This window comes from Limulus polyphemus, unplaced genomic scaffold, assembly GCF_000517525.1.
Source record: "Limulus polyphemus unplaced genomic scaffold, Limulus_polyphemus-2.1.2 Scaffold917, whole genome shotgun sequence".
Taxonomy (NCBI): domain Eukaryota; kingdom Metazoa; phylum Arthropoda; class Merostomata; order Xiphosura; family Limulidae; genus Limulus; species Limulus polyphemus.
This window is the reverse complement of record NW_013666527.1, coordinates 127,555-152,579: the sequence shown is the minus strand read 5'-3', so window position 1 is coordinate 152,579 and position 25,025 is coordinate 127,555. Positions and strand designations below refer to the sequence as shown.

Below are 25,025 nucleotides of genomic sequence, written 5' to 3'. Positions count from 1 at the left end.
TATCTAGAAATACATGTACTGAACCTTTAAAGATGAAGCATTGAACCTTTTACTGCATCTTAGTAACAACTGTTTAAGTCCAAGAAACTTGTTACTGGATAACTCTTAAATGAACTTTGACAACATTAATATATTAAGAAGAGCCGTTAAGCACAAAGCTACACAATGGGATACACGTGCTTTGCCCACCACCGGTATCGAAACCCAGTTTCTAGCGTTGTAAGTCTGCATTGGGTGGCGAAGAGCCTCTTAATACCAGTTTTTGTAGTAGGGTCAGAAGCAAAGGTCTCAATTTTAGTAATTTTTCCTGTGAAATTAATATATTTTTTGTTATTACTCAACTCTTTTTTTTTATTTATAAGTTTAATTTAACATATAAACATTTTATTATTATATTATACCGCCGTTATGAATACACTAACTTATTAATTTTCAGCAAGATAAGCTTCAATAGTGTATCGATCAAAACCACAATTCTATGGTTAGCGGTTAGAAAATTTAAAAGCTTGAAACAAAACGGTCATACATATACAAACCTAGTTAGTTGTGGTTTTGAAATGATCAAAAGCTTGATTTCAAAGTTGCACAGGACAAAATCACAACGAGAAACTGTCAATTAAAAGTGCAGAGGAAAAGTTAAACGCAACATATTTAAATGTATAAGCTCGACTTGAAAGAGAATGAGAAGAAGGCCGTACAAACTGTATTATTAGCAAATGATACTATACCAAGACTTCGTATGTAGGCACAAGTGTACAACAAAACTCGTACTGTTTGCTAGCGGGTATTAAAACCCGATTTTTAGCATTATAAGCAATCACACATGCCGCTGAGCCAAGGGGTGGGGGTGTACTCGTAGTGATTCTCCCAATGTCAAATAGTGTCTCCACCAACCATTGGTAAATTTGCTTTTAATGTAAAGTTATTGTTCAATTTTAAGTTAATTAGTGACAAATCAACAACGTACTTAATTCACGGTATATTCAGAAATACGCGAGTACTTCTATAATGTACACTTCTTTCATTATATTTATTGAACTATGCTTGATAAGTATTTACAATTCCAGCACTAGTTTGAACGACTGAATGTGTTCAGCCAGACACGACTTACCTAATTTGATGTGTTGTTTCATAAGTAACGTTTTTATTGCTCTTCAACAGATGTCATCGTATGACAAAATTCATAACCAATGTAAAGTATATGTCAAAGTTTCAAAGACTTTTTCTGTAAACACATGGTAAGGTATAGGTTTTTTTTTGGTCTATCTCTGTAACACTTCTAGGCCGGGATGACTTTGTCCACTGAGACTCACAGTTACATATTTCACCAGAGAATGCTTCGGTTAGCTATATACAAAACTTACGTGTTGATTATGTAGCGCTCTCTTCGTGATTAGGTAAAAGTTGATTAGTCATGATTGCGCGAAAAATCAACAGGAATCTAAAGTTATTGAAAATTGAATATTGTTATTGCTGTAAATGTACAATCTTCGAAGGATGAGACATTAAAAACTGATAGAATACAAGTTTAAAATCCAAATTTACCAGATAAAGTAACAAACAAATAAAATAAAGATACTTATGCATTGATAAAATATGCTGACATTAACATATTGTACAAATATAAGCAATTACATATATGCTTAAATAAAAAGTAATACGAGTTTCAGATTATCATTCTACTTCAAGGTAATTGGGTACACGTTCCTTTTATTAGATCGGTAAGTTAAAACATTCAATGGTTATATGCTGATTGCAATTAGGCCAGCATTACAAGTAACATAAACTAATCTACTATATAAAACCCACTGCTAATTCTTAATTCGCGAGCTTATATGATTTAAAATATCTAGAAATACATGTAATAAAGCGTTAAAGATGAAGCACTGAAGTCTTACTGCATCTTAGTAGCAACGCATATATATATATATATCACTAGTTAGCAATAAGAAAATCCACAAACTCTTGCACTTGTTTTGTGGCTCATCCAAATTGTTAACACTAACGCTGTTCATATAACAGCGATAACATTTTCAGGATTTTAACTTTGTATCTCTTCAATCTACCTTTTGTTTTAAGGAAATGCAAGGAAAGATTTATTTGTTCAAAGTTACGTCAGGTGGAAGATTTATCATCAATTGAAGCTCAACCGTAACTCACTTAGTTTTGACGTCCGCCGGTGAGTAAGCGGTTACTTTACGAACTAGCGACATAAAAGTTCGATTCTCCGTGGTAGACAGAGCACACATAGCCTACTATGAAATTTTGCACTAAAACAACAACTTAACTTCTTTGGCGCTTCTTCAAAGCTCTTGACATACTGACGTCACTAGCACAGGTAGAATTACATATTTACTTGAAATAATACACGTGCGTAATACACAATAAACCAGTACGCTAGTTTTCTCAAGATAAAGCTAGACAATGCAGAAAAAATAAATACATTATTAACACAGTGTTATATTTCTGGCGCCTTATGTAAAGTTTCACAGTAATGTGATTATTAAACAGAAAACTTCAAATTTCACTTACTCTACCTGATAAAAATGTTCTCGTACATCTGATTTTTTACGTATATAAAACGCTGTTTCTCTGAAACGTTTATTTCCTAAGATATCATGTACATAATATAAATAAGAGATACACAATGTGAAGTTCCCTATTTTATTCACGTTTGAAAATGAAAATTAAATAGCACTTCACAATGTCACTTAACTACTCCACAGTAATTAATAATCTAACCCAATATCAAATGTATATAGGTGTATAAAAGTGTTAATTTCAATTTTGTATAGTACAAATAAAATTCTTAAACAGTTGAAATAATTACGTGGATAAAAAGTAAGACATAATAATAATAATAAAAACATTAAAATAAATTCAACTTTGTATTAACTGACTACTGAATTTAATAACAAATTCCTTTTCATATTCCAGTTTCATTTGTAAATTATTACATTCTCAAAATGAGAAAAAGTACGTGAAACTTTTGGCTCAAACGTTAGACAACACTTTAAATCGGTATCTGGCATTTCATCCTGAATATTATATTGTGCAATACGGACAGATAAGAGACTTCCAGGTTCGGTTTAATTGGCCTTTATTTTAAACTATCAACCACAACAATGGTTTCTCGCTGCTACAAGGGCTGTTGTCCGGATCTTTAAGGTGGATAATAGGGTTGATTGTTATTTTTACAACACGCACATACTCAGCCTCGTATACAAGGCTTAACATACTGAATAAAACCTTAGAAAAAAAAAAGTCGAATTTAGCGGATTACATACAAATGCTTTTTCTGTTATGCAAGTGAATTTTCAAAACATTTGTAGATTAATTAACAAATTCTTAAATTTCAAGTTAGTACGAGAGTTTTTCCTTAACACACATAAAACGCGAAATTGATAAAATAATTAGACTATTTTTGAATAATTTAACTATAGGGAAGAATGTATAAAGTTGTTGATATTCGTAATTGTAACAAACTTGTGCAGAGGACACTGAGGTCAATCTTAAACTATATGTTGACAAATTTGCCATAGACCCTACACTGTATGGGTACATGGCTTCCAAGACTATATTCAAACCGACCAAAAGCACAAAAGTCCCACTGGAGTTGTGTCAGGGATTTAAAGATATGTGGTCGAATGGGATTGGTGCGATTTCAGCTTTTTCCGGTATCTTTTTAATTAAAACAAACACGGATTTTGCGTCGTGGTTCAAACTTATAAGACTTCATTGACTCTATTGTAGTGTTAGCAGTGTCAAGAGATATACCAAACTGAATTGCAATGGTTTTCTTTGGATCACAAGATTAACCAAAGTCTTCACTTACAGATTAGGGCTTTGCCCCAGATTGGTTTCTGTGTCCGTTGCTGTCCTAAACTCTCTGCCATGCGAGTATATCCACTTTTATGAATTACACTGTGGGCTCACTTTTTCGAAATCCTGCGTTTTTTTAGCTTTATAACGTTTAACAATCACGCTGTGAAAATATCCTGCTTCAGAAAGGGCTATGACAAGTTAGTTATTCCTGTCATAACTATCTATAATGGAGTTGCACTGTCGAATGGTCGAAAATTCGCGTGAACCAAATCCATTGGCGCTAAGCATGCGCCTGAGGTACCATGACTTGTGTCTGCTACGTTATGCCACTGTAATATAGTATGTAAATCGTTCTCATAAAGCGCGTTTACTAAAAATATGACCTATAAACAAATTACTGAGAAAGTACAAAATACATAAATGCGTAAAATTACAGAGCTTGAATATATTTATGGTCATATCAAAGCATAATGCATTTTTATATCAATTGAAATACATTAATATTAAAATATCTAAAGTTAGAAATACGAGAATTTCACAGAAACATTTAACACTTTCTAAACGTTACTTGCTCTACATGCACTTGTAGTTACGAACTAAGTTTATAAAAGAAACAGTAATGCAATATTTTAATTTCATATTCACCATGTATAAATACAGTAGAAGTACGGTGTGGTTGGTGATACCTCTTTTAAAAATGGGGGGGGGGGAAATTGCTGAAATTACTATGCATGTTCATGACGTCACATTTAATATGTTGTGTAAAGTACCTGGTGACGCTACGTTAACGGTGGTAAAACATATTGTTATTGAATTTCTTTTTCCCCCATTCTAGCTGCTTTTAACATACAACTATGTTATAAACCGTACACTTAAATGAAGACCTAGTGAGTAGTATATACCCATTTGCGTTTCTGTTGCTTAAGCTAAGTTTAACTGCACCTGTGTCATAGCTTGTGGAAGACATTGCCTTTACTCATAATACTTAAATAGCAATCAGTTTTCTAGAAAGCACAAGTCCTGCCCTTTTATGGACGACAGTTTAACAATTTCTTCTATGCCTTATGCTACAAAGACTAATTGTTCCTAATTTAAGGTCTCTAACTAACGTCAGGCTTAGTTCGATTGAAAAAAAAACAAAAAAAACATCAACAACAAAGAAAACACAAATTTTGGTATAAAATCTTCCGAGGTAAACATCGGAAGACTAACGAGGCGCCTAAAAAGGTCAGCTTCTCTTTTCCTCCGCCCGTTATGGGGGTAAGGGGCTGTACTGTAAATTTGATGACTTTGGCAATCCTGACGTTTTTTTGACATTCCTGCAACTCTACCCACATACCAAACTACCATTATCGGACTTATTCTCTTTCAGGGCGGCGGGAAATTAAAAAAATCCAATGCCTAGACTTTATTGTGGAGGGGGAGGGGATTATTGACCTCTCAACTGATAGTGTCAAATTATAAATCCTGTATTGATTAAGTTTAAAGATAACTTTAATTTCTATAGGGAAGTCGTTAGTTTTTAACATTTTACTAATACCAATGAATAGTAAAAGTATATAATAACTCAAATCCTTATTAGAGTATATGCAAGTGGGTAACCAAAGTGTCATTTCATCTTTTTCCAATTCGTGGAATAAATGGAATAAAAATAGAAAGAAACAAATAAACAGCTCGTGACATAAAAGAGTAAACATTCGAGGATTATAAATGAGTGAAAAGCTAAATATAAAGTGAAGATAGTAGAAAACGCCAAGGATATCTTAAATGTCGGCAACAGATAAGCGACAAACTAGTAAACAAAAGAAAAAGGAAATATACTAATACAAATATTAGAGAAGAGGCTTCTGCTGACAACAGATTTCTAGAAAATACGTAGCTATGGTAATAGTAGCTAGAAACCAAGCAAATTCTGATATGTGAACATCAGTTAGATATGTACTGAGTTTTGAAGGAAATAGGAATATCTGGCGACATACTGAAGGTAAACCTGGACAGATGTTCTAAGTTTGTTTGTTTGTTTTGAGTTTCGCGCAAAGCTACACGAGGGCTATCTGCACTAGCCGTCCCTGATTTAGCAGTGTAAGACTAGAGGGAAGGTAGCTAGTCATCATCGCCAACTCTTGGGCTACTCTTTTACCAACGTCCATCACATTATAACGTCCCCACGGCTGAAAGGGCTAGCATATTTGGTGTGACGGGGATTCGAACCCACGAGCGCCTTAACCACCTGGCCGGCTATTTCTAATATCATTCGCCCCTATAAGTTTTTCACAACAGCTCATTCGCCCCAGTTCGAAAAAAGAAAAAAAATACTAAATTAAAATAATACAAAATTATTTATTATAACTTAAATATACATCAAACTACAACTAGAATGAATACACCATAAAATAAAATAAATGTATTTATCAAACTACAATTATAATAAATAATAATAACTAATGACTTTTTTGCTCTTGAATTTGTTGATTAATTAATAACACTCATTCACTCTGCCATTACCCCGATTCTTATCTCATTAACCCCCCGAGTGAACCATTCACACAGTTAAGAAGCATTGTCCTAGATGACTCGAATCTTTTCGAAGTAGTTACGTGGGTTTTCTAAGATTGAGTTGTAGACCTGAAGGTCTGAACAGAACACCTTACAAGCGGCAAACATCTGTTTGACTGAAAATGACATGTGACGAGTGTTAACAGCTTGTATAGCTTGCCTTTGTGTCTCAGCAAATTGAAAATTAATGGATTGTGAAGCGCAATGAGCTGCGTTTCGGGATGTGATGAGGAAATAATAATAGAGCTGGAAAACGCTGCGAAAATCGTTTTTACTTACAAACGGGTGAAAGTGTAAAATCTTGTGAAAGAAAAAAAAACATATACTTATCAAGTCACTGGAAAAAGTTTTAAAATAGTTTTTACCTACAAATGGGTGACAAGATGTTGTTACTCTGGAGTAATCACAGATGACAAAAATATTATAATCATGTTTGGTTGTCTCCTAAATCATTGCAATGATTAACTTTTTCTTCAAAAAGTTGAAAAGCCAAGTTATACAGCTGGAAATTCTAAAGTTAGAAAAAGTAAATGAAATACACCTGTAATAGAAGGTGGAGGCAAAATCATGATGAAGTGATAGTTGATGTTTTTGAAAAAATTGGCGAGTATCATAAATTAACAAGTTTTGAAAAGGACTACTATATTTGTATAGTAACGAGTATAAAGAAGAGCTATTAATTGGGTGGTACACTAAGAAACCTTAAAAAGGACAAATTAATTTGGGGAGTGGTAATTTAGGAAAAGGGTTACTGAACTTGTGGAACAATACTAAAGCTTGAAAAAAAAAAGAAGATTAAATTCAGTAATAATTTATTAATCCTCAAAAGGACTGTTTAATGTTCATCAGTGTGTCAGTGGTAAGTTTACAGACTTGCTACCTAAAATCCAAGGTTCGATTCCCATGGTAGATACAGCAAATAGCCCACTGTGGCATTGCTCTCAAACGAACAGACTGTTTAATGTGTGATAATATGATAATTAAAGTATTGAAAACGATTTAGCACAAAACTAAATAGAAGAAAATATACGAAAATTAAACAAATTAACAATTACATATTAACGAAAGAGAAATGACAAAACTATTACAGGTAATATATGACAGAAAATATGTGAGAATTTATAATGTTAGAGAAATTATAAAAAAAATGTGGCTAGATTATTACTGTGAAAATACAGTAATAAAAGCTGAAATAATGTTACAGCAATTGGTGTCATAGAATAATAATTGTTATGAATTGATTAATTCAATTTCAATGTCTCATCCTTACTCCCCTTCTCAGCACCAATGAAGAGATGCTAATGCTGTTTTCATTTATTGATTTCTTGCCAAAAACTAACTCTGGTGATTTCTGATCATATTTACAGCCATATGGAACATTTACCTATAAGAGCCGAGTGTCAGTCTCGACTCTTAGAAGTTAGTATCAGAGCAGGAATTGTCAAATGGCTGAAGATTTGAATCAGTTTTAAATTTGTTGTTTTACAGCATGAATCTGTTTAGAGTGACTTGACAAGCTTATCAAGCATAGTAGGATTACTTTAAAAAGTTTTGTGGAATTTGGAGTATGCTGAGAGATGTTGGGGTTTCCAGAAGATGGTGAAGAGACCAAAGCAGCATAGCTCTTTGTAAAGTGTCTATTAGAAAAAAAATAACAGTAGGGTCAAAACCTGAATCTTCTGCAAGATATAGGCTAACAGAAGCAGCCTAAAAAAGAGTTAGCAGTAATATTGTGCATCCCATTTTCAAGTGCAAAGTTATAGGCTAACGGAAGCAGCCTAAAAAAAGAGTTAGCAGTAATATTGTGCATCCCATTTTCAAGTGCAAAGTTATAGGCTAACAGAAGCAGCCTAAAAAAAGAGTTAGCAGTAATATTGTGCATCCCATTTTCAAGTGCAAAAGTTAATAATGCTTCAATTTATCTCTTAGTAGAGAATACCACTTCAATGAAACTTATTTGGTCAGGCTTTTTCCTATAATGCAAGACAGTATTCATGGTGTTAAAGCTTTATGGAGAATCACTCTGTGTTAGCAGGAGTGTAATACTCTAAACTGAGGAGTTTACTCTACAGTGCAAGAATAAAAGGAACTTATCATATTCTTGTGTGGATGTATCAATCTGAATGCCATCTTTATTAAGCATTCTTTGTCTGCTTTATCAATCAGCAAAATGCCATGATTCATGACTTACTGTCTTGCCAAAGATAATCACATTAAACTTTTACGATTTATAAATTTGTGGATAACAACTATTAAGTATTATTAGCATTAAATTTACTAATCTTTCAACATTCTCTGACAACCAATTAACATTACAATATAGCTTGCAAAATCACATAATAAAACTTTATACTTTATAAATATGCACTGAAAATCATTTATCATTAACATTGTGTTCAAAATTACATGAAATTTCATTCTCTAGTACTGTAGATGTTGATCACTACACTCTAACACAATGTCTAAAATCATATTAAACTCTGATCTATAACTCTAAAAATGTTAACCACTTAATGTTAAAGCAGTGTTCAAACTTACATGGAACTTCTGTGATAGACCTAATGGGTGAAAAATATAAAATTAAAGAAAAACACTGAAAACTGATTGAGTTTTATTAATTCCTTTATTTAATGGCCTCTTCCAGAAAGTCTTAGAAAAATAAAAGAGTCCATTTGGCACAGCAAAATGTATCAAACTGGATGTTTTAGATAGTAATCTGATACAATTTTAGTTCACAGTATGGTAAAAACACAATTTTCAACCTAGTGTCAATAAATATTTGATGCATGTAGATATTTTCTATATTAGAAAAAACAAATCTAAGTAACTTGAAACAAAAATTGCTAAAGTTAGTTGCTTTTAAAATCAGTTGAAATTTTATATGTGCATTAATAAAAACCCTGAAGTGTGAAGAATTAAGAAAAGTTTTCCCTAAAAACCACAACAGATACATTATGGAACAATAATACCATACAGGTGAAAGTGAAAAGAATGCAGAGATTCTATTTTTACTGAATTTAGATGGTAAGCCCATGATGGAACCTAAAACAGTTAGACTTCAAACATTTTATATACAAAATAAAAATATAATTACTCACTCCAGTTTCATTCCAAAGATGAATCAAGTTGTAAAGATTAAATAACTTTGATAAAGATTAGAAAATTCTGATCTTGTAATTTGAAAACTATATGATGCAATTATTGTCATTATATGATACTTGCATTATGTATGCCAAAACTTGAATCATGATCATCCAAGAAATGCTAGCTTACTTCTTTATCATAAAAAGCTTTGAACAGTTCATTTTAATTCAAAAACTTTAAATCCAATATTTTTAATTCCAAGCTTTCACACGGGAATGTTGCAATTTCTCTGTACTCACAAAATGGATACTTTAAACATCAGGCTTGACTTTCATTATGCAATGAGTCTTCAAGTAAATTTGCTGTCCCCTCATCTCCACTCCCACTTCCCGCAGCAGATACAGATCCTCGTTTTGTCCCAGAGAAGCGAGAGGACTGTTGGATTGATGCCCCTCCTCGTCTAGAAGAAAAACATAACAAATCTATCCTTAATAAACTGTATAAAAACCATTATACACAAAAGTGAGGTGTTTTTTTTATTATAAATATCTTGATATTTTACAGCTTCAAATACAGAGAAGATTAGTCTAAAGAAAAACACTTAAGATTTTTCCATTTACTATTTAAGAAGAATGCGAGTAACCTTTTTTGTGCTCAATACAATGTAGAGTGGCTGAAAAAAGGTTTGAAAGCTCCTCTTAATTTCCATTTGTTTTTAATATGATCGAGCTTTGCACTTCTTAACATTATCCTTTTTGAATTTTAGGATCTAAAAAAAATATTTAGTTCTCAAAGAATAAGAAAAATTAATTGAAGAAAAAAAGAAGCAGTTTCTAAAATGATGCCTAAACTAAGACAATGACCTTTCCATTTATTGCAAGTTAATAAATAGTAATATTGAAGACAGTTACTTTACTTATGTAATATTTTCAGAACAGGAAAAAAGCAACAAAATTACAGACAAAAGTTAACAATGAAATGTTAAAATTCTTAAGCAGCTGTGTTTATTGCATTTGACATGGAAAAAATTGTTAACAGGAAGAGTACCCAAATAACTCAATAATGCATTCTAAAAATGCAAGAAAAGTACATTTAATTAGCTATACACATTACCAGGTTGTTTTTTAGTCTTGCTCTAATAGAAGATAATGTTAATATAACTGATAATAGATGTTAAGTTGTAAATCCTCGTAAACCTTATTAAATGCACTAATGTAATGAAGTTTCTGATTTGCTTAAATAAATAGTAATGATGAGCATGGCAGTTTGGATGAAAGATAATTCTATGCAACAGCAAGTGATTCTATTCTCACTTTGTCAGCTGCATTTAAGTTAAACCTAAATTACATAAACTATGAAATAATAATTGTATTTATTTTGAATTATTCAATCACACCATGTTGCTCAAAGGTAGAATAAGTTTAACTAACAGATCACATTCCAAGACAATTATTAGAAAATACCTCATTAAAAAAAAATATGTTAATAACCAATCTATGTCCATTTCAAAAGATTAAATGTTAACCTCCATGCTTTAAATCTCCTTACTGTTTGAAGTGTGGGATAATATGCTGCTTTGTGGCTGTCACTTGATCAATGTGGATTATTCATTAATAAGTTATAATTATACAGTTCACAAGTAAATGACATAAAATCTTTAGAGCATTTACAAATTGATGCTGTAAAGATTTTAAGGAATGCAATATTTCTAATAAAAAGAAAACATCATTAAACAAGTGGAAACCAGCATAAGAAAAGGATAAAAACTCTTCTCATATATATTGACTTGGAGACAAGGATTCAACAACACTATATATTTTTCCTGTTTGTTAAATATATATATATGTTTTGTACATCAAATTATAAACTAGGTTCATGCTGATGATTTATAAGAATTATCTTCTTTATTTGATCCATTCACCATTCACGCATTCAAAACTATATTATTATTATTACTGCTGAAAGGAAGATACATTTCTAAATATCATAGCAGTAGGTGAATAATTGTTGTTCAAAGTAGGTTTAAGTTGATGAATAGGGATAATGGTCAGTCGTTGTGCTACAAGTGTTATTTGTTTTTCATTTAACAACTAAACATTGTCTGGGAAAGAGGGCATCAAGTGTTATTTCCTACCTCATTTTGTTTTTTAAGTTAGCCAGTTCACGAGACATGGTTTCATTAGATTCCATCATGTCTTCGAGCTCCCGTTGTACCTTTCGCCGTTGAGTCTTCTCACGAGAACACTCTTCTTCTGCCTCATCCACCTGCCGCTTCAAAGCCTGTACCCGACTATTAACTTTGTCTACCTGAAAAATAAAACAAGACAAATTTTAGATTTTATGGACTAGCATAATCTTGCAGTATATCAAAAAGTATGTAAATATATGGACATAAGTATAGGATTAAAACTTATAAAATTAACTTTATTACAATTGAAACTTTCCAAAATTCTTTGAAACTAATAATAGAAAAATAAGGTTTACTCCAATTGAAATCAATGAAAAAAATAATCCATTAGTCATTATCAAATGCAGTTAAAGTAAGCGAAACCAACAGTCCTGTATTAATGATAAAATTATGCAAAAAGTTTTTGAATATTTCATCTCAAAGTTTAAATTATATTAATAAAGTCTGCATATAACTATATATGGTGATATTTGCTAGAAAAATCAACAGTAGTATAAGCACACAATTTTAACTTTGCCTTATAATTAATGAGTTTTATCTTAAAACTTTTAGGAATGTATACAAAACCTTACTTGTTCTTTGTACTGGTCAGCATGGCGTCTCTCATCTTCTAACTGTAACAATGTTTCTTTTACTTTCTTTTCTAGCTTGCGTGCATTTTTAGTTGCTACTTGTTTTTCCCTGAGAATAAATGAACAAATATTATTTTCATTACATCCTACAGTATTAACAGCATGAAAGATTATAACTAAACTTATTTTATTGAAATCAAAATGTAAGGTGTTTAGTATTGAACAAAGTAATAAATTATTTATGAGGACAAAGTGCATGACATGATCATCTTGGTAGAAAAACATAGTTTATAATTCAAAGTTTTATATTAACTAAGTTTTCATTTATTAATTTCAAAAGGAAATTTTAAAATCAATTTTGAATTCTGTGTGTCACATTGTGCATCTTCCTTTTAATTTTTTTTTTAATATTATTTTCAGTCTTCTCTATTCCCTCCTAAGGATGTCATAGAGGCCAACCAGTCAGAAGACTATAGATATTGACAGGTCATAATATAAAATCTAAACCTCCCACCCTCTTGAATTAGTGAGAAATAAATAAATCTGTGACATTCATCACTGGGGGGCTCTTCCAGTCTTGTTGGATTATCAATATCCTAACAAAAAAAAATTAGTCCTACTGTTCTTCACCTGTTGACAGCAAAAAAGTGGGAGTCTAGCCAAGTAAGAACAATTTTTTTTTTATGTACATCTTTTTATTTATTGTTATTAAAGTAACAAAAGTGTAAAAAGATTAGAAACTTATTAGGTTAGATACAAAAATTAAATGAAACACAAAATTCTTTGTGGTAGTAAATATTGTAGCATGCTATTTGAGAAGGTACGTTAGCAATTCATTTGTTTTGTTTTTCCAACTCGATCATAGTCTATACATACAGCTGTTATAAATGGCTTTCAGCATACTCTGAGAAGGTCTTACCGCAGTTGTAAAGTAATAAAATTAAACTAGCTCAAATTTGAAAAGCCTAAAAGCTTTGGTTGTAAGAACAAAAAGTGTGTACATACACAATATGCAGTCATTCTAGAAAGAAAAAAATATATATATATATTTTTGATTTTTCAACTTTTCATTTTACCCCACGTTGTTGAATTCAGTACAGTTAGTGTTACAGTAAAGAAAATAACATAACATATAAAGGTTTACTGAAAAAAAATTTTTATATTTATTTAGAAGGTTCTAGAAATTATGCAAGTGAAATATGAAACCTGTAAGATGAAAAAAGTACCTTTATTCTTAACATGAGAATCAGATTTGTCGGAGTCTGAGTTAGATTGACTCAACAAATTCAGAGACAAATCTTTAATAAAAATTCAGATTTTTTTGTGTAGAACATACTTGTAATGTTTAACAAAAGCCTACCAAATTTCGTTAAGACACATTTAGTAAATTTGGAATTATATAAATATTGCTATGTATAGTTTCATAGAAATTTAACGATTCATAGCAATAACACTGTTCACAAAGGCTTAATACTGTTTTCAATCATTCCAATAACTGATTTATCAAAATTAAAACTGTCATGAAAATAATCAACTAATGAAAATTAGGGTTTCTGATTACTGTTTTTCATTATTCCAACAACTGATTAATCAAAAATACAATTAAATCAACTGTCACAAAAATAATGAAGTAATTGAAATTAGGGTTTCTGATTATTCAAAGTATCCAAATAATCGAAATATTGCTATTATGTTTCTTATTGTTAAGTATAAAGCTACATAACTGGCTATCTGTGCTTTGCTCAGATTTTAGCCTTATAACTAACTTGTTTTCTTCTTTTAACTTCAAGTTTGTTCAGCTTCGGTGATTTTGTTTTTTGAGGGGAGGGGGGGTCGTGAGTAAAGGACATAGGCTCAATTCCCACTGCCACAAAACTTGCTTATCCTATCTTTGTTATGACAAAAATTACTAAGACTATCTGCCACTGTCACTAATTTTGAACTTACTAGAGGGAAGACAACTGGCTGGCAACACCTGCTGTCAACATTTTTTTTCTTGCTTGTTTTACGAAGCACTGTACTAATTGATTTATAAAATGTAATTGATTAATGAGGCCACCAGTTGCCCAGACCTAAAAGTTGTTAATGGTGTGGTTCAATTACATTAATTTTATTTGGATTCAACTACTCCTATAGTTGTTTAAAATTACTTGAATACAACCGTTCTTCTGTTTGGAATTTACCTGTATTCCACTCTACTTCTAAGTGCTTTAGGTTTACTTGGATTCAAATTGCCTCTTGTCTTCAGGTTTTTTCTAGATCTGGTTATCCCTCTGTTTTTAGTTTACCTGAAACTGACTCTTCCTGTGTTTTATTTTTACATAAATTCAACTATTCCTTTAAGTCTTAAAGCTGATTAAAACCAAGAAAATTTAAATGTTCCTTTACTTAATTTTAGTTTATCTAGATTTTACAGTTACTATAAATGTTAACCTTATTTAAACTAGCTGGTCCTCAACATTCTCAATTTTCTTAAGTTTAAGGGTCAGCTTTATTCTACTGTTATTCTAACTGCTTAATTAAAGAATACCTCGATTTAACTTTTTTTCTTACTACTTGTATTATATATGTATGTAACTGTTCTTGTATCTACTAAAACATAACTATGCCTGTTAACTAACAAGTTCTTTTTCTAAAAGTTGCTTAAGTCTATGTTTTCATGGATATAAAATCTAATATTTGTACTTACTTAACTGATGACTAATGTTAAAATTTTGATGGCATCCATTTAACCATATAAACACAAAGATGTTCTTTTTCCAACACTAAAATATTAGTTAATGCAAAAACTTAAAATTTATTTTATTTCTGTTTGTTTTATCCTTATTTACCTGGACTCTACTTCAACTTGCTCCTCTAGTTGGCTAAGTTTGGATTCTAATGCAGAGATGGTTGATTTAGCCTTAGAACGATAAGATGTTTCCAGTTCTTCTAACTTTGCACGTAATTCTTTATTCTGAAAATGTATACAAAAATCTAAATTGTAGCTTGTTTAATTTGAGCTCTGACATACTGAGATTTAAAGTATAATTATTTTCCCTCTTTTAAGTATATGATAATTACAATGCAATATACATGCTTCTTACAATGCTTATAAATTTCTAGAAGCTTTAAAAAGCTTCTTTATTTAATTGGTTTTCTTTTTTATTTCCTAAGGAAAATCATACGAGATAAAAAACAAATATCTTGATAATAAGAAACATATCATTATAAAAAATTTGTTAATGAGTACAAACTTATTATCTTATAGAACCCCTTGTTTATTAGTTTTTAGAGCAAACTTTGGCAAATTCTATCCTTTAGAAGGAGTTACATTTATTTATTGACTGGTGTTATATCAATTCTTTTATTACTTCATTACATCACTTTATGGGAAAAAAAACTTAAATCATACCTATCCAAGGCTCTGAAGATGTTATTTTAACCATTATTTAACATCCCTAAAATCAATTTATAATTTGTAACTTAAAATGTTTAGGATGTATGGATATGCATTTTTAAATACATTCTAAACATTTTTGAATCCAATTTAACAATATATTATCATTTAGAGTTTATGCTAGTCTAAAACATTTTTTAAATGAAAAAGTTATGTTTGTTTTTCAATATATAAGTTGGATAGAGAGTAGTTGAATACTTTAAAATTTAGCTAAAACCATTTATAGATACCTGTCTCTCCAAGATCATCCGGCTATTCTCCAGGTTCTGAGTTGCAGATCGTTCACTTGCCAGGTCTGTTGTTAACTGTTCAATCTGTGGAAAAAACATTTACCATTTAACATGTGGTTGCTAACGTGCAAGTCAACTGTTCCTAAACATAAAACAAACTGCATCCAGTATCTATATCAACTAGTGAGGTGGTAGTCCTTTGTTTTTTTGGTTACTTGTTATTATTATGTTTATATATTTACATACCTTTTCCTCTATCTTTTAATTTGTTTGTGTATAATGCTGGTTCATATCCTGTTAGAATTAGTAGAACAATATTACTCTCACAGTAAAACAAAATTACTGACTGACACTAGGTGGTGCTGAGAGTTTTTGTTGCAACAGCTACAACACATGGCATTATGGCACTATATTAAAATAAATTGATCAGATGTTTTTTCAACAGCTAATTATCATCCCACATTGAATCATAATCTCACCATCTGGTAGAAAATAAAAGTATAAAAGAAAACAGAATTGAAGACTGATATGCCAGATGTGTTGTAAGTTATAATTAATCAGAGTTTGTAAGTATCATATTATCAAACAAATTAAGTAAATTAAGCAGAAAGAAAAACCTAACTATTTCAGCTAAGTATATGTATTATTGAATCAGAAGTTCTATGAAGTTTAGATGTGTATTTTGTAAAAGTCTGGGATTGGTATTTTTGAATTTAGGGTCTATTTTGTTTAACTTGTGAGGTTCAAATAAATACTCAGTTCTGTTTTTTAAAAATCTGGTATTATCATTTTGATTATTCTTAATGTTCAAAAGAAAAAGGATTTCCTACAATCTATACCCTGAAAACTTACTTCTTAATAGCATATCTTATATTAAATTTCAGACTATCACTATTATGTTTCATTTTTTTAAATGTTAGAGTTTTCATAGGTTTTAAGCTTTCAGAACAAATTTTTTTTGACAAATTAAAATACTGGTTGTATCACCCAAGTTTCAAAGAATAAAATTTCTTTCCTTTTCTATCATATGATTGACAAGGACTAATATGTTATCTCAACATAGGCCTCAACTCTTTGCTATAGAGCAGGATGCATTACACCCAGTACGTAACCACCACAGTAGTCATACTATAACATTTGAAAATGTATGTGTATCTTCATGAACTTTTGCAGATTATCAGTAAACATTACAAGGCTTTAGCATACAAAATATAAGGTTTTTTAATTATGTATCAAGATTTTTCAATCAAAGATTTGTTTGTGAAAAATCTCTATAACCTCCTAAATAACTATCAAACGTTTTTCATAGAAAAACTTTATATTTTATTTATTATTTCTGTACCTTAACACTATACCAGATGATTGGTTGATTTGATTAACCTTGTAATAACCAATAAAAGTAAGGAAATAAATCTAAATTACTCTTTTTTTTTATAGAATGACTGCATATTGTAACAGAAAACTACAAATGTTTATTCTAAATAGCTTAAATCTAGTAACAGTATACATCTATTTATATTTATTTGTTTTATTGACCTTTGAACCATGTGTCACTAATAATCCCATCACACAAGTTATACATAATGTGGTGCACATGTAGCACACAATACCATATCAAATAGCACAAAACTGGCCTTTACAAACTGCAATTTTAATAGCTCACTCCAAAGCTACAACATCCCCTCAGATAGACCCATTCAGAGATGGAGCATCAGATTGGATAAACCTACAAGTGATCTTGTGGAACACCCTATCTCAACAGTGTGCATTTAGTGACCATAGAAGTTATAATTGTGAAGTCATCATGGCCTCACAGTGTAGATTTCACTAGTTTAAGTATACCTGGACAGGAACCACTTCCCACAGATCCTTAAAGAAAAAAGAGACATGCCCCTGAAAAAGAAGAGGTACATATACAAAAAGGTAACTTACCCAGTCACAGTATTACCAAAAAGTGAAGGATGGCAACAAGTGGAAGACAGTAACTCAATGAGGAAGAAACAGCTACCTTAAAGACACAAACAGAGGAGTGGTGCCAGGGGATGAAACTGTGGGAAAGGGAACCAACAGCACATACACATACAGGACATAGAAGTCCATCCAGATCTGACCAGGAATAAAAGTGAGAGATGGTAAGAAACGAAAATTACAAAAAGGAAGAACATGCCACATGACTCACCAAAGTGTAGGTTAGGAAAAATCGATCCAGAACAAAGAGAACAGATTGAGCTGAAGCAGCCAAGAAAACCAGATCTGTGCCAGCCAGGAAGGAACAATCAGAAAGACCTGACACGGAGCGGCATGGATGAACAAAATCACCCAGGGAAGATGATGGATGGAATGATAAAATAAAGGTATAAATTGGTTCCAATCCTGTCATGCATGGACAGTTAGGGCGAGTGGATGAAGAACTGGAGACCAAAAAACAAACAAACAAAAACTTGGAAATGAAAAAAGAGGCAAACACATCCCGCTGATGAGTACCCCACTGAAGTACGAGGATCGAGAAACAACTGAGTGGTATTACGTGTGTCAGAACTGGAAAGGCGATTCACAATGATGTTGAAAGCACCTAGAATATGACACACTAGAAGACCTATGTCAAGTGTGTGGGCCCCAAAATAGGGAGATCCAAGGCTGACCATGAAGGGAATTAGAATGGGTTCCCCCATGGTGAGTGATATAGGACACCACTGTTGAATTATAAGAATGGATTATGACTAGTTGAATCTTGACAAGAGGAAGAAAGTGAACCAAAGTGTGTTGAACTGCCAAACGTTCCAGGGCATGAGCATGGTAAGACCTTTTTGGCCATATACCATTGTCCTGAAGCCTCATGCTGATTGACCCACATCCCCCAACATTGAAGGTAAGCATCAGGGGAAAAGAAACAAATCTGGACAAGGGGGATGAAGCTGTCCTGATAACGTGGGGGCCTTGTTCAACCACCAACACATATCTTTGAAGAGGGAAAGAGGAAAGGTTCGAGGGAAATCCAAAGGAACCCTATCAAGATTCCACGAGTCGTGTAATGTATCCTGAAGAGATTGTATATGTGCCAGAACCAAAGGGATAAGTGCTTCTATAGAAGCAACATCCCCCAATACAATAGAACCTCGCTAGCAGTCAGAGTCAGATATTAAAAAAGACAAGAAAATTAGGTAGGTAATGGGAAAGACTTCTCCAACTGCAAAATCCAACCACCCGAGTTGCATTGGTAAGAATCAAATTAATATGTTGTGACAACTCTAGTATGGTATGAGCTAACAGAAGCCAGACGACCAAATTGTGGTGTAAATCCAATCTGGTACACAACTCCATGGTGAACAAACCTAAAATAGCATCACAAGGGATGAAAAATAGGCAAGTGGGTACAAGAATATGAAACATCTATCTTGGACATCCTTAGTCCTGGAGAAATGTCCCAGTTCGGTAGAATCGAATAGAGGGAGTCACATGCGTTAGAAAGTGTGTGTTGCACTTCTATTGGTGTAGGGTTTTTGCATGATAATTTACATAGGGATGCAGTTGAACCACGTTGATTGTGGGGTATGTGGAAGCTCAAGGCTTGTGGCATGTAAAACAATTTTTGCATATAGACGACAGCACTGAACAAGAATAGCTAAACTGTGAGAGGAGGTAAGTTACTGTATCGTAATTTACCAGGCTTTCTAACTAAGATGTATTTGTGTCTAAAAAATATAATTTCCTAACAGTGTATCACTTTGACTGCCACTCTTCAAATTCTGCAATGGTAATAACAGCTTTACCCACATCAATACTTTAGGAAGACCAACAAAATTGCATAGCTCAAAATGAATGCTTTTGATTGGTTGTAAATGTGTAACTAAGAAAAATAGGTGTAGGTAAACAAGTATTTTCAAAAAAGGAAGAGATGGATAGAGCCACTATGGTGGGTTCTCTAAATGTAATGATATAATGTTAAAGGTAGGAGGTTCTTATTTTATATCCTAGCTTGTCAATATTGGTAATTTGAGTTTTTAATTCGTTAGAAACCGTAGACTTGATATTTTATGACATCCACAGTATAATCTGAGGAAATGCAGAAGTTTATATACCATGTGACACACACACAAATCGATATTTAGCAATTTTTTTTTAATATTTTGATTTTCAACAAAGAAATTAAATAATGTATAATACTAAAATTTGAATTACAAACAACAATTTAATTCTAAATTTTTGGACATACATTCATAAAATAATAGATTTATATAATTTTGAACAAAACATGATAACATGCTCTCTGACCTTGACCATATGGAAGGAGAGTTAAAGGCTTTTAATATTTTTAATAAGCCATATAGTTTAACAATAAAAGGCCTTTTCTTACTTGTGCCTGAGCTTTTCTTGTCTTATCCGTCATTATTTCTGAATTGTTTTGTTCTTCTTCTAGCTCTTCTTCTAACTGCTGGATTCTGGCTTCCAAGCGTCGTTTTTCATCCTGGAGAAGTGATCTGTACGATTGGAAATTAAAAAGAAAAAGAAAAAAGTTATTTGATGGTAAGTTCAACAATACAAAAACTGTATTATAGATATTTGTAAATACCTCTTTTACATATAACAGTTGCAGAACAGTCTCACATACACAAAGTAAAGTAAAACATAATACAACCACCCCAAGAAACAGTGTGTAGTTTCCATAACTAAATCCTGCTCTTATAAATAAGTAACATCTATGAATTTTGGCACAAACTGGATCAAATGTAGTAGGTTTCGAATTACAGCTCTTGAAAAATTTAAAGCTTTTTAAATTTGAAAAATGCACTAAGAAAGAAAGAGATACGTTATTTGTATACCATAATTCTAAACGACAGGAAGTAATATAATTGTTGGTAAAACAACAGAGTGAATGTCGATAGGTATTCAAATAATGATAGGATAAGATGTGATTAAAGTTTGAGAATATATGCTAATATGCTACAAAATCTTTTAATGTATATGATTAGAGGGTGAAAAGCTTTTTAATACTTTACTATTCTGATCAGGTTCAATTAACTGAAAGTTCTCTATATGCCATGCAATGCAGAATTATTACCCCTTTGATGCATTACTGTTTACTTCTTCTTGCAATTCATTTCTATCAGTCTCTGCCAAACGACGGGCTCGTTCAGAGTTAGAAAAATCTTCCTTAAGTTGAATCATTTCTGCTTCCATTACTTTTAACTTTTTTTCTGTATCCTTTGATTGTGCAATAAGTTCCTCTCGAGAGCTTCTTGCCTCTTCATATTCTTTTTGATAATCTTTCACTTGAGCCTGAAAAGAGAGAAATAAATCTGAGGAAAACTACATACAAACTTAATGAATTGAAAATTCAGCAAATACACAGGAGTAAAACATATTTGTGTAATTACTAAAATAATCAAATAAACGTATAATACACATTATTATACAAGTACAGAAAAAATGCACCACACTTTGCTTCAGCAGGCAAAAATACATACCTGGAGTTTCTTGAGTTGTCGAAGTGCATCTTCTTTTGCTTTTGTTGCCATTTCTAGCTGTTGTTCTAAATCTGTAAAATCTCCTTCAATCTTCTTCCTGGCACATACTGCAGCTGTTCGTTGCTTTCTTTCATCTTCCAATTCTGTCTCCAGGTCACGGACCTTAAAAGAAACGTTGTTTATAATTTATTTTTACCTAAACAACTAATCCATTTTTTATCCTCAAACTGACGATCCACACACATTCCTCCTCTGCAGAGTATAAATATCAATTTCAGTAAATTTCTTTGTCCTTTATTGTCATTTTAAACAAAATGTTCTCAGTTTCTTTGCAGTAGCAATATTAAAACATTCAACCTCCTAACTAAAGTGTTAGTTCAATACATCTTTGACTCCAGAGTGAAATCACTTACATATCTCTCACTTCTAGAAAGTGACAATCCCAATATATTTCTTTGTATTTGGACAGTACCAATATAGTGTTTGTTTCAGCATCTTAGTATCTAAGCAACATTGAAATTTCTATAGAAAAGATTTCCTCTTTTATAATGAGATCTTATGATAAATAAATAAATATATATACATACATATTAGTATACCTAACTTTAAATGGTTAAAAGATTAAAAATACTTTCTCATTTTCATCACCTGTTTAACAAGTGCTCGTTTCTTTTCTTCTGCTTGTTCTTCCTTTGTCTGAAGTTCTCGTTCAAACTGAGACTTTAGTGCTTGCATGTTGACTTCTAGCCGCAACTTGGCATCCTCTGTCAATTGTAATTCATCTTCTAGTTCTTCAATTTGTGTCTTCTGTTCATCTAACTGACATTCTAAAGTTTTCTTGGCCCGTTCAAGTTCATGCACCTAAAAAATATAAGGTTTTAGCATTCATGCAGTTTTTATATGTCCAGAAAATGTAACATAAAATTAATTCATAAGCATCTTAAACTTGTAAAATTGTAGCAAAGTAATAGTGGTAACTAATAAGGTTTATGGATTTTTGGTCTTAATAATTAAGCTTATAGTTCCCATTAAAGGTTATTCACATTTACATAAAGTAACAATTTCTGCCTAGTAACTGTATCTTACAAAAGCCACAATCTTTAGCTAAAAGTTCAATTCAGAGAGTAAACAAAATTAAGCATTTAAAAAGTAAATTTTGTACTTGGTTTTATTATATATAATACCTCAAAGAACATTTTGCATGTCAACGTTTTAGTAATAAATCTCAAGAATGAAACTAATGTAAATTTGAAATAGCCTTTGTTTTTATTTGACATCTATTGTATTATCACAAATTATTCATGCAAAGGTAACAAAAATTAAACCACATATAATATCATGATATTTTTTTTTCTGCAAATTCTTATGCAGTTTGCCATTGGACTTAAACATCTAAATTATTGTAAAAAATGTCAAGTTTGTTTTTATTATTTTAATTAAACCAAGGAAAAAGTGTCTTTCTTTCTTCAAGACACTGTCCAAGATTAACATTAAATACACTAATTCTCAAGCACTTTGGTTCCTTAAATCTAAATACTTCTTACAATTTCAAAGGCAGATTTCAAATTTGTTAAAACAATGATTAAAAGTGCTTTCCACATGGCAACTTATTTTTATATTTTATGTTAACTTATATTTTCTAACATTTTGAAAATATAAAAATATACACAAATTTGTTAAAATAATTATTGAATTAGTGTGCAAGCATTTTTTAAAAATCTAACCACAAAAAATTTCTAAACAAAGTTTCTCAAAAACCATTACATTTTTGTCTGCTGTTCCTTGAGTGTTGACCAGCTCATCCAGTTCTGACTGAAGGGCACGACGAACTCGTTCTAATTCCTCCAGTTGATCATTTTTATCATCCAAATCCCTAGTTAGAGACAAAATCTTAGTTTCCTTTTCTCTCACTTCTCGTTCAGCATTATCTTTCTCCTGATTAATTCTTTCTGATGTAGTCTTCTCCTCAGCAAGCATTTGATCAAACTTGCGTTGTTTCTTCTCCAGTTCGACAACCTTCCCCCTGTAGCCCTCTAATTCAACATTCAAGTCTTCTAACTATAACAGTTAGATGAAAAAACAAACAAAAAAAAACAGAATAAAGTATCATTACTTTGTATTTCTTAAGCTAACAAATTGTTTTAGCTTTTTGATAAGTCGATTTCATATTAAACTTTTTTAATTACATTCAATTATTCCCTTACAGTGAAACATTTATTATTAATTAGATACTGTAACAAGCTACTGTAACTTAATTCTAGCAGAAGTTTTATTCTGTCATAGTCAGAAAAAAAATTTTCTTAGATGAAAAAAAGAGAGAAAGAGAAAATAGCTGAAAGAAAAGTTTTTTGTTTTTTTTTACATTGTTATTCAATTTATTCCTTTCAAAATATTAAGATATTTTCTCAAACACTTCATTTAATTTTAAAATAAAAATTTACATAATTACATAACCTTCAGAAAGTAATGTGCCTTAAAGTAGTGAATGTGTTCTTAGGTTTAAAAGTGCTGGAAAATAATTTCAGAAAATATTTCTCTACATTTCTGTCTTAGTAGCTGAAAAGTTGCTTTTATTCAACTCTTTCAATATGGGGTCGTTCAATATGACGACCTCGTAACCATTTTGGGCTTGTTCTAGTTTTCATGCAATAACTTTTAAAATAGTAAGCAACTGTTAACAAAATTTGGCAGATTATAAGTAAACATTACAATGCTTTCATACGCAAAATATAAAATTTTTTATTAAGCTGTAAGGTTTATGAGAGAAACATTGCTTTACGCCTTTTTTTTTCTATTCACATCTTGCCTATCTATCATGCAAAGTAATTTTCATTTTATGATTAAAAATACTTTTATGCATCAGAAAATTTTGAAATTTCACATGTGAAATCTTTATAATGTCCGGATAGTTATCTAATGTTTCTTAAGAAAAACTTTATATTTTATCTGTTATTTTCAGTAATTAATCTCTATACGGGACCATAAAAACCACCATAAAAAATTAGGAAATAAATATAAGTTATGCCTCTTTCATTCTAGAATGAACACAAATTATAACATAAAAACATAAATGTATAGACGAAATAGCTTAAATCTCATAACATTATACATTAAAATATAAATTTATTATTTTTATTATATTGACCTTTCACCTGTACCCGGCTAACAATACAGAAGTTACAATGATGCGTCTCAAGTGCACTCATGTTACCGTATCAAATAACAGAACATGACCTTTGGTCTGTACAAAGTAACTTGTCTTGGCTGTGTTTTATTCGAGTAGTATTTTGTAAAATACAGTCACATTTCAATTATTATACATTATATATGTATATAGATCATTGCTATTTTGAAATAAGTTCTTAAACATATTTTTCCTAAAACATAGAACAGTAAATAAAGTATAGCAGTAAATAAGTAAATCTCTTCTAGTTACGTCCTTTGTACTCGGTTGCTAAGCCTTTAAAGATCTTGCATGTGGAGGATATGCAACAAAATACTTTTTTTAGGTTTTTTATATATATACACCTGGAAAAAAGTTAAGCACCCCCAAATATTTTTCAGGATTGCTTATTGAAAATAAGGTTTAATTTTCATGATGTTGATCAATGTTCATAATTTCAAACATAATTAAAAGGATGTGAGCATTCAGGTGTGACACTTAAA

At 31.3% G+C, this 25,025-nt stretch overlaps 1 protein-coding gene across 7 annotated transcripts in view; it reads right to left on the bottom strand.

Moving 5' to 3' along the window:
- Positions 1–1,249: 1,249 nt before the first annotated feature.
- Positions 1,250–25,025, bottom strand: part of LOC106461222 (myosin heavy chain, non-muscle-like) — an 88,560-nt gene continuing 64,784 nt past the window's right edge. For 2 of the 7 annotated variants that reach the window (XM_013921019.2, XM_013921020.2), the window contains 10 exons: positions 23,124–23,417; positions 22,008–22,220; positions 21,360–21,521; positions 20,954–21,171; positions 20,249–20,372; positions 15,895–15,978; positions 15,057–15,181; positions 12,226–12,334; positions 11,600–11,772; positions 8,986–9,925 (listed from right to left, as the gene is read on the bottom strand). In XM_013921019.2, coding sequence (XP_013776473.1) covers positions 9,784–9,925; positions 11,600–11,772; positions 12,226–12,334; positions 15,057–15,181; positions 15,895–15,978; positions 20,249–20,372; positions 20,954–21,171; positions 21,360–21,521; positions 22,008–22,220; positions 23,124–23,417 — 1,644 coding nt within the window. In that variant the 3' untranslated portion in view covers positions 8,986–9,783. Of the gene's footprint in view, positions 1,442–1,569; positions 2,418–2,897; positions 4,155–7,495; positions 8,019–8,087; positions 8,940–8,985; positions 9,926–11,599; positions 11,773–12,225; positions 12,335–15,056; positions 15,182–15,894; positions 15,979–20,248; positions 20,373–20,953; positions 21,172–21,359; positions 21,522–22,007; positions 22,221–23,123; positions 23,418–25,025 lie in introns of those variants that run through there. The other 5 variants (XM_022388085.1, XM_022388083.1, XM_022388084.1 and 2 more) reach the window with 5 other exon arrangements.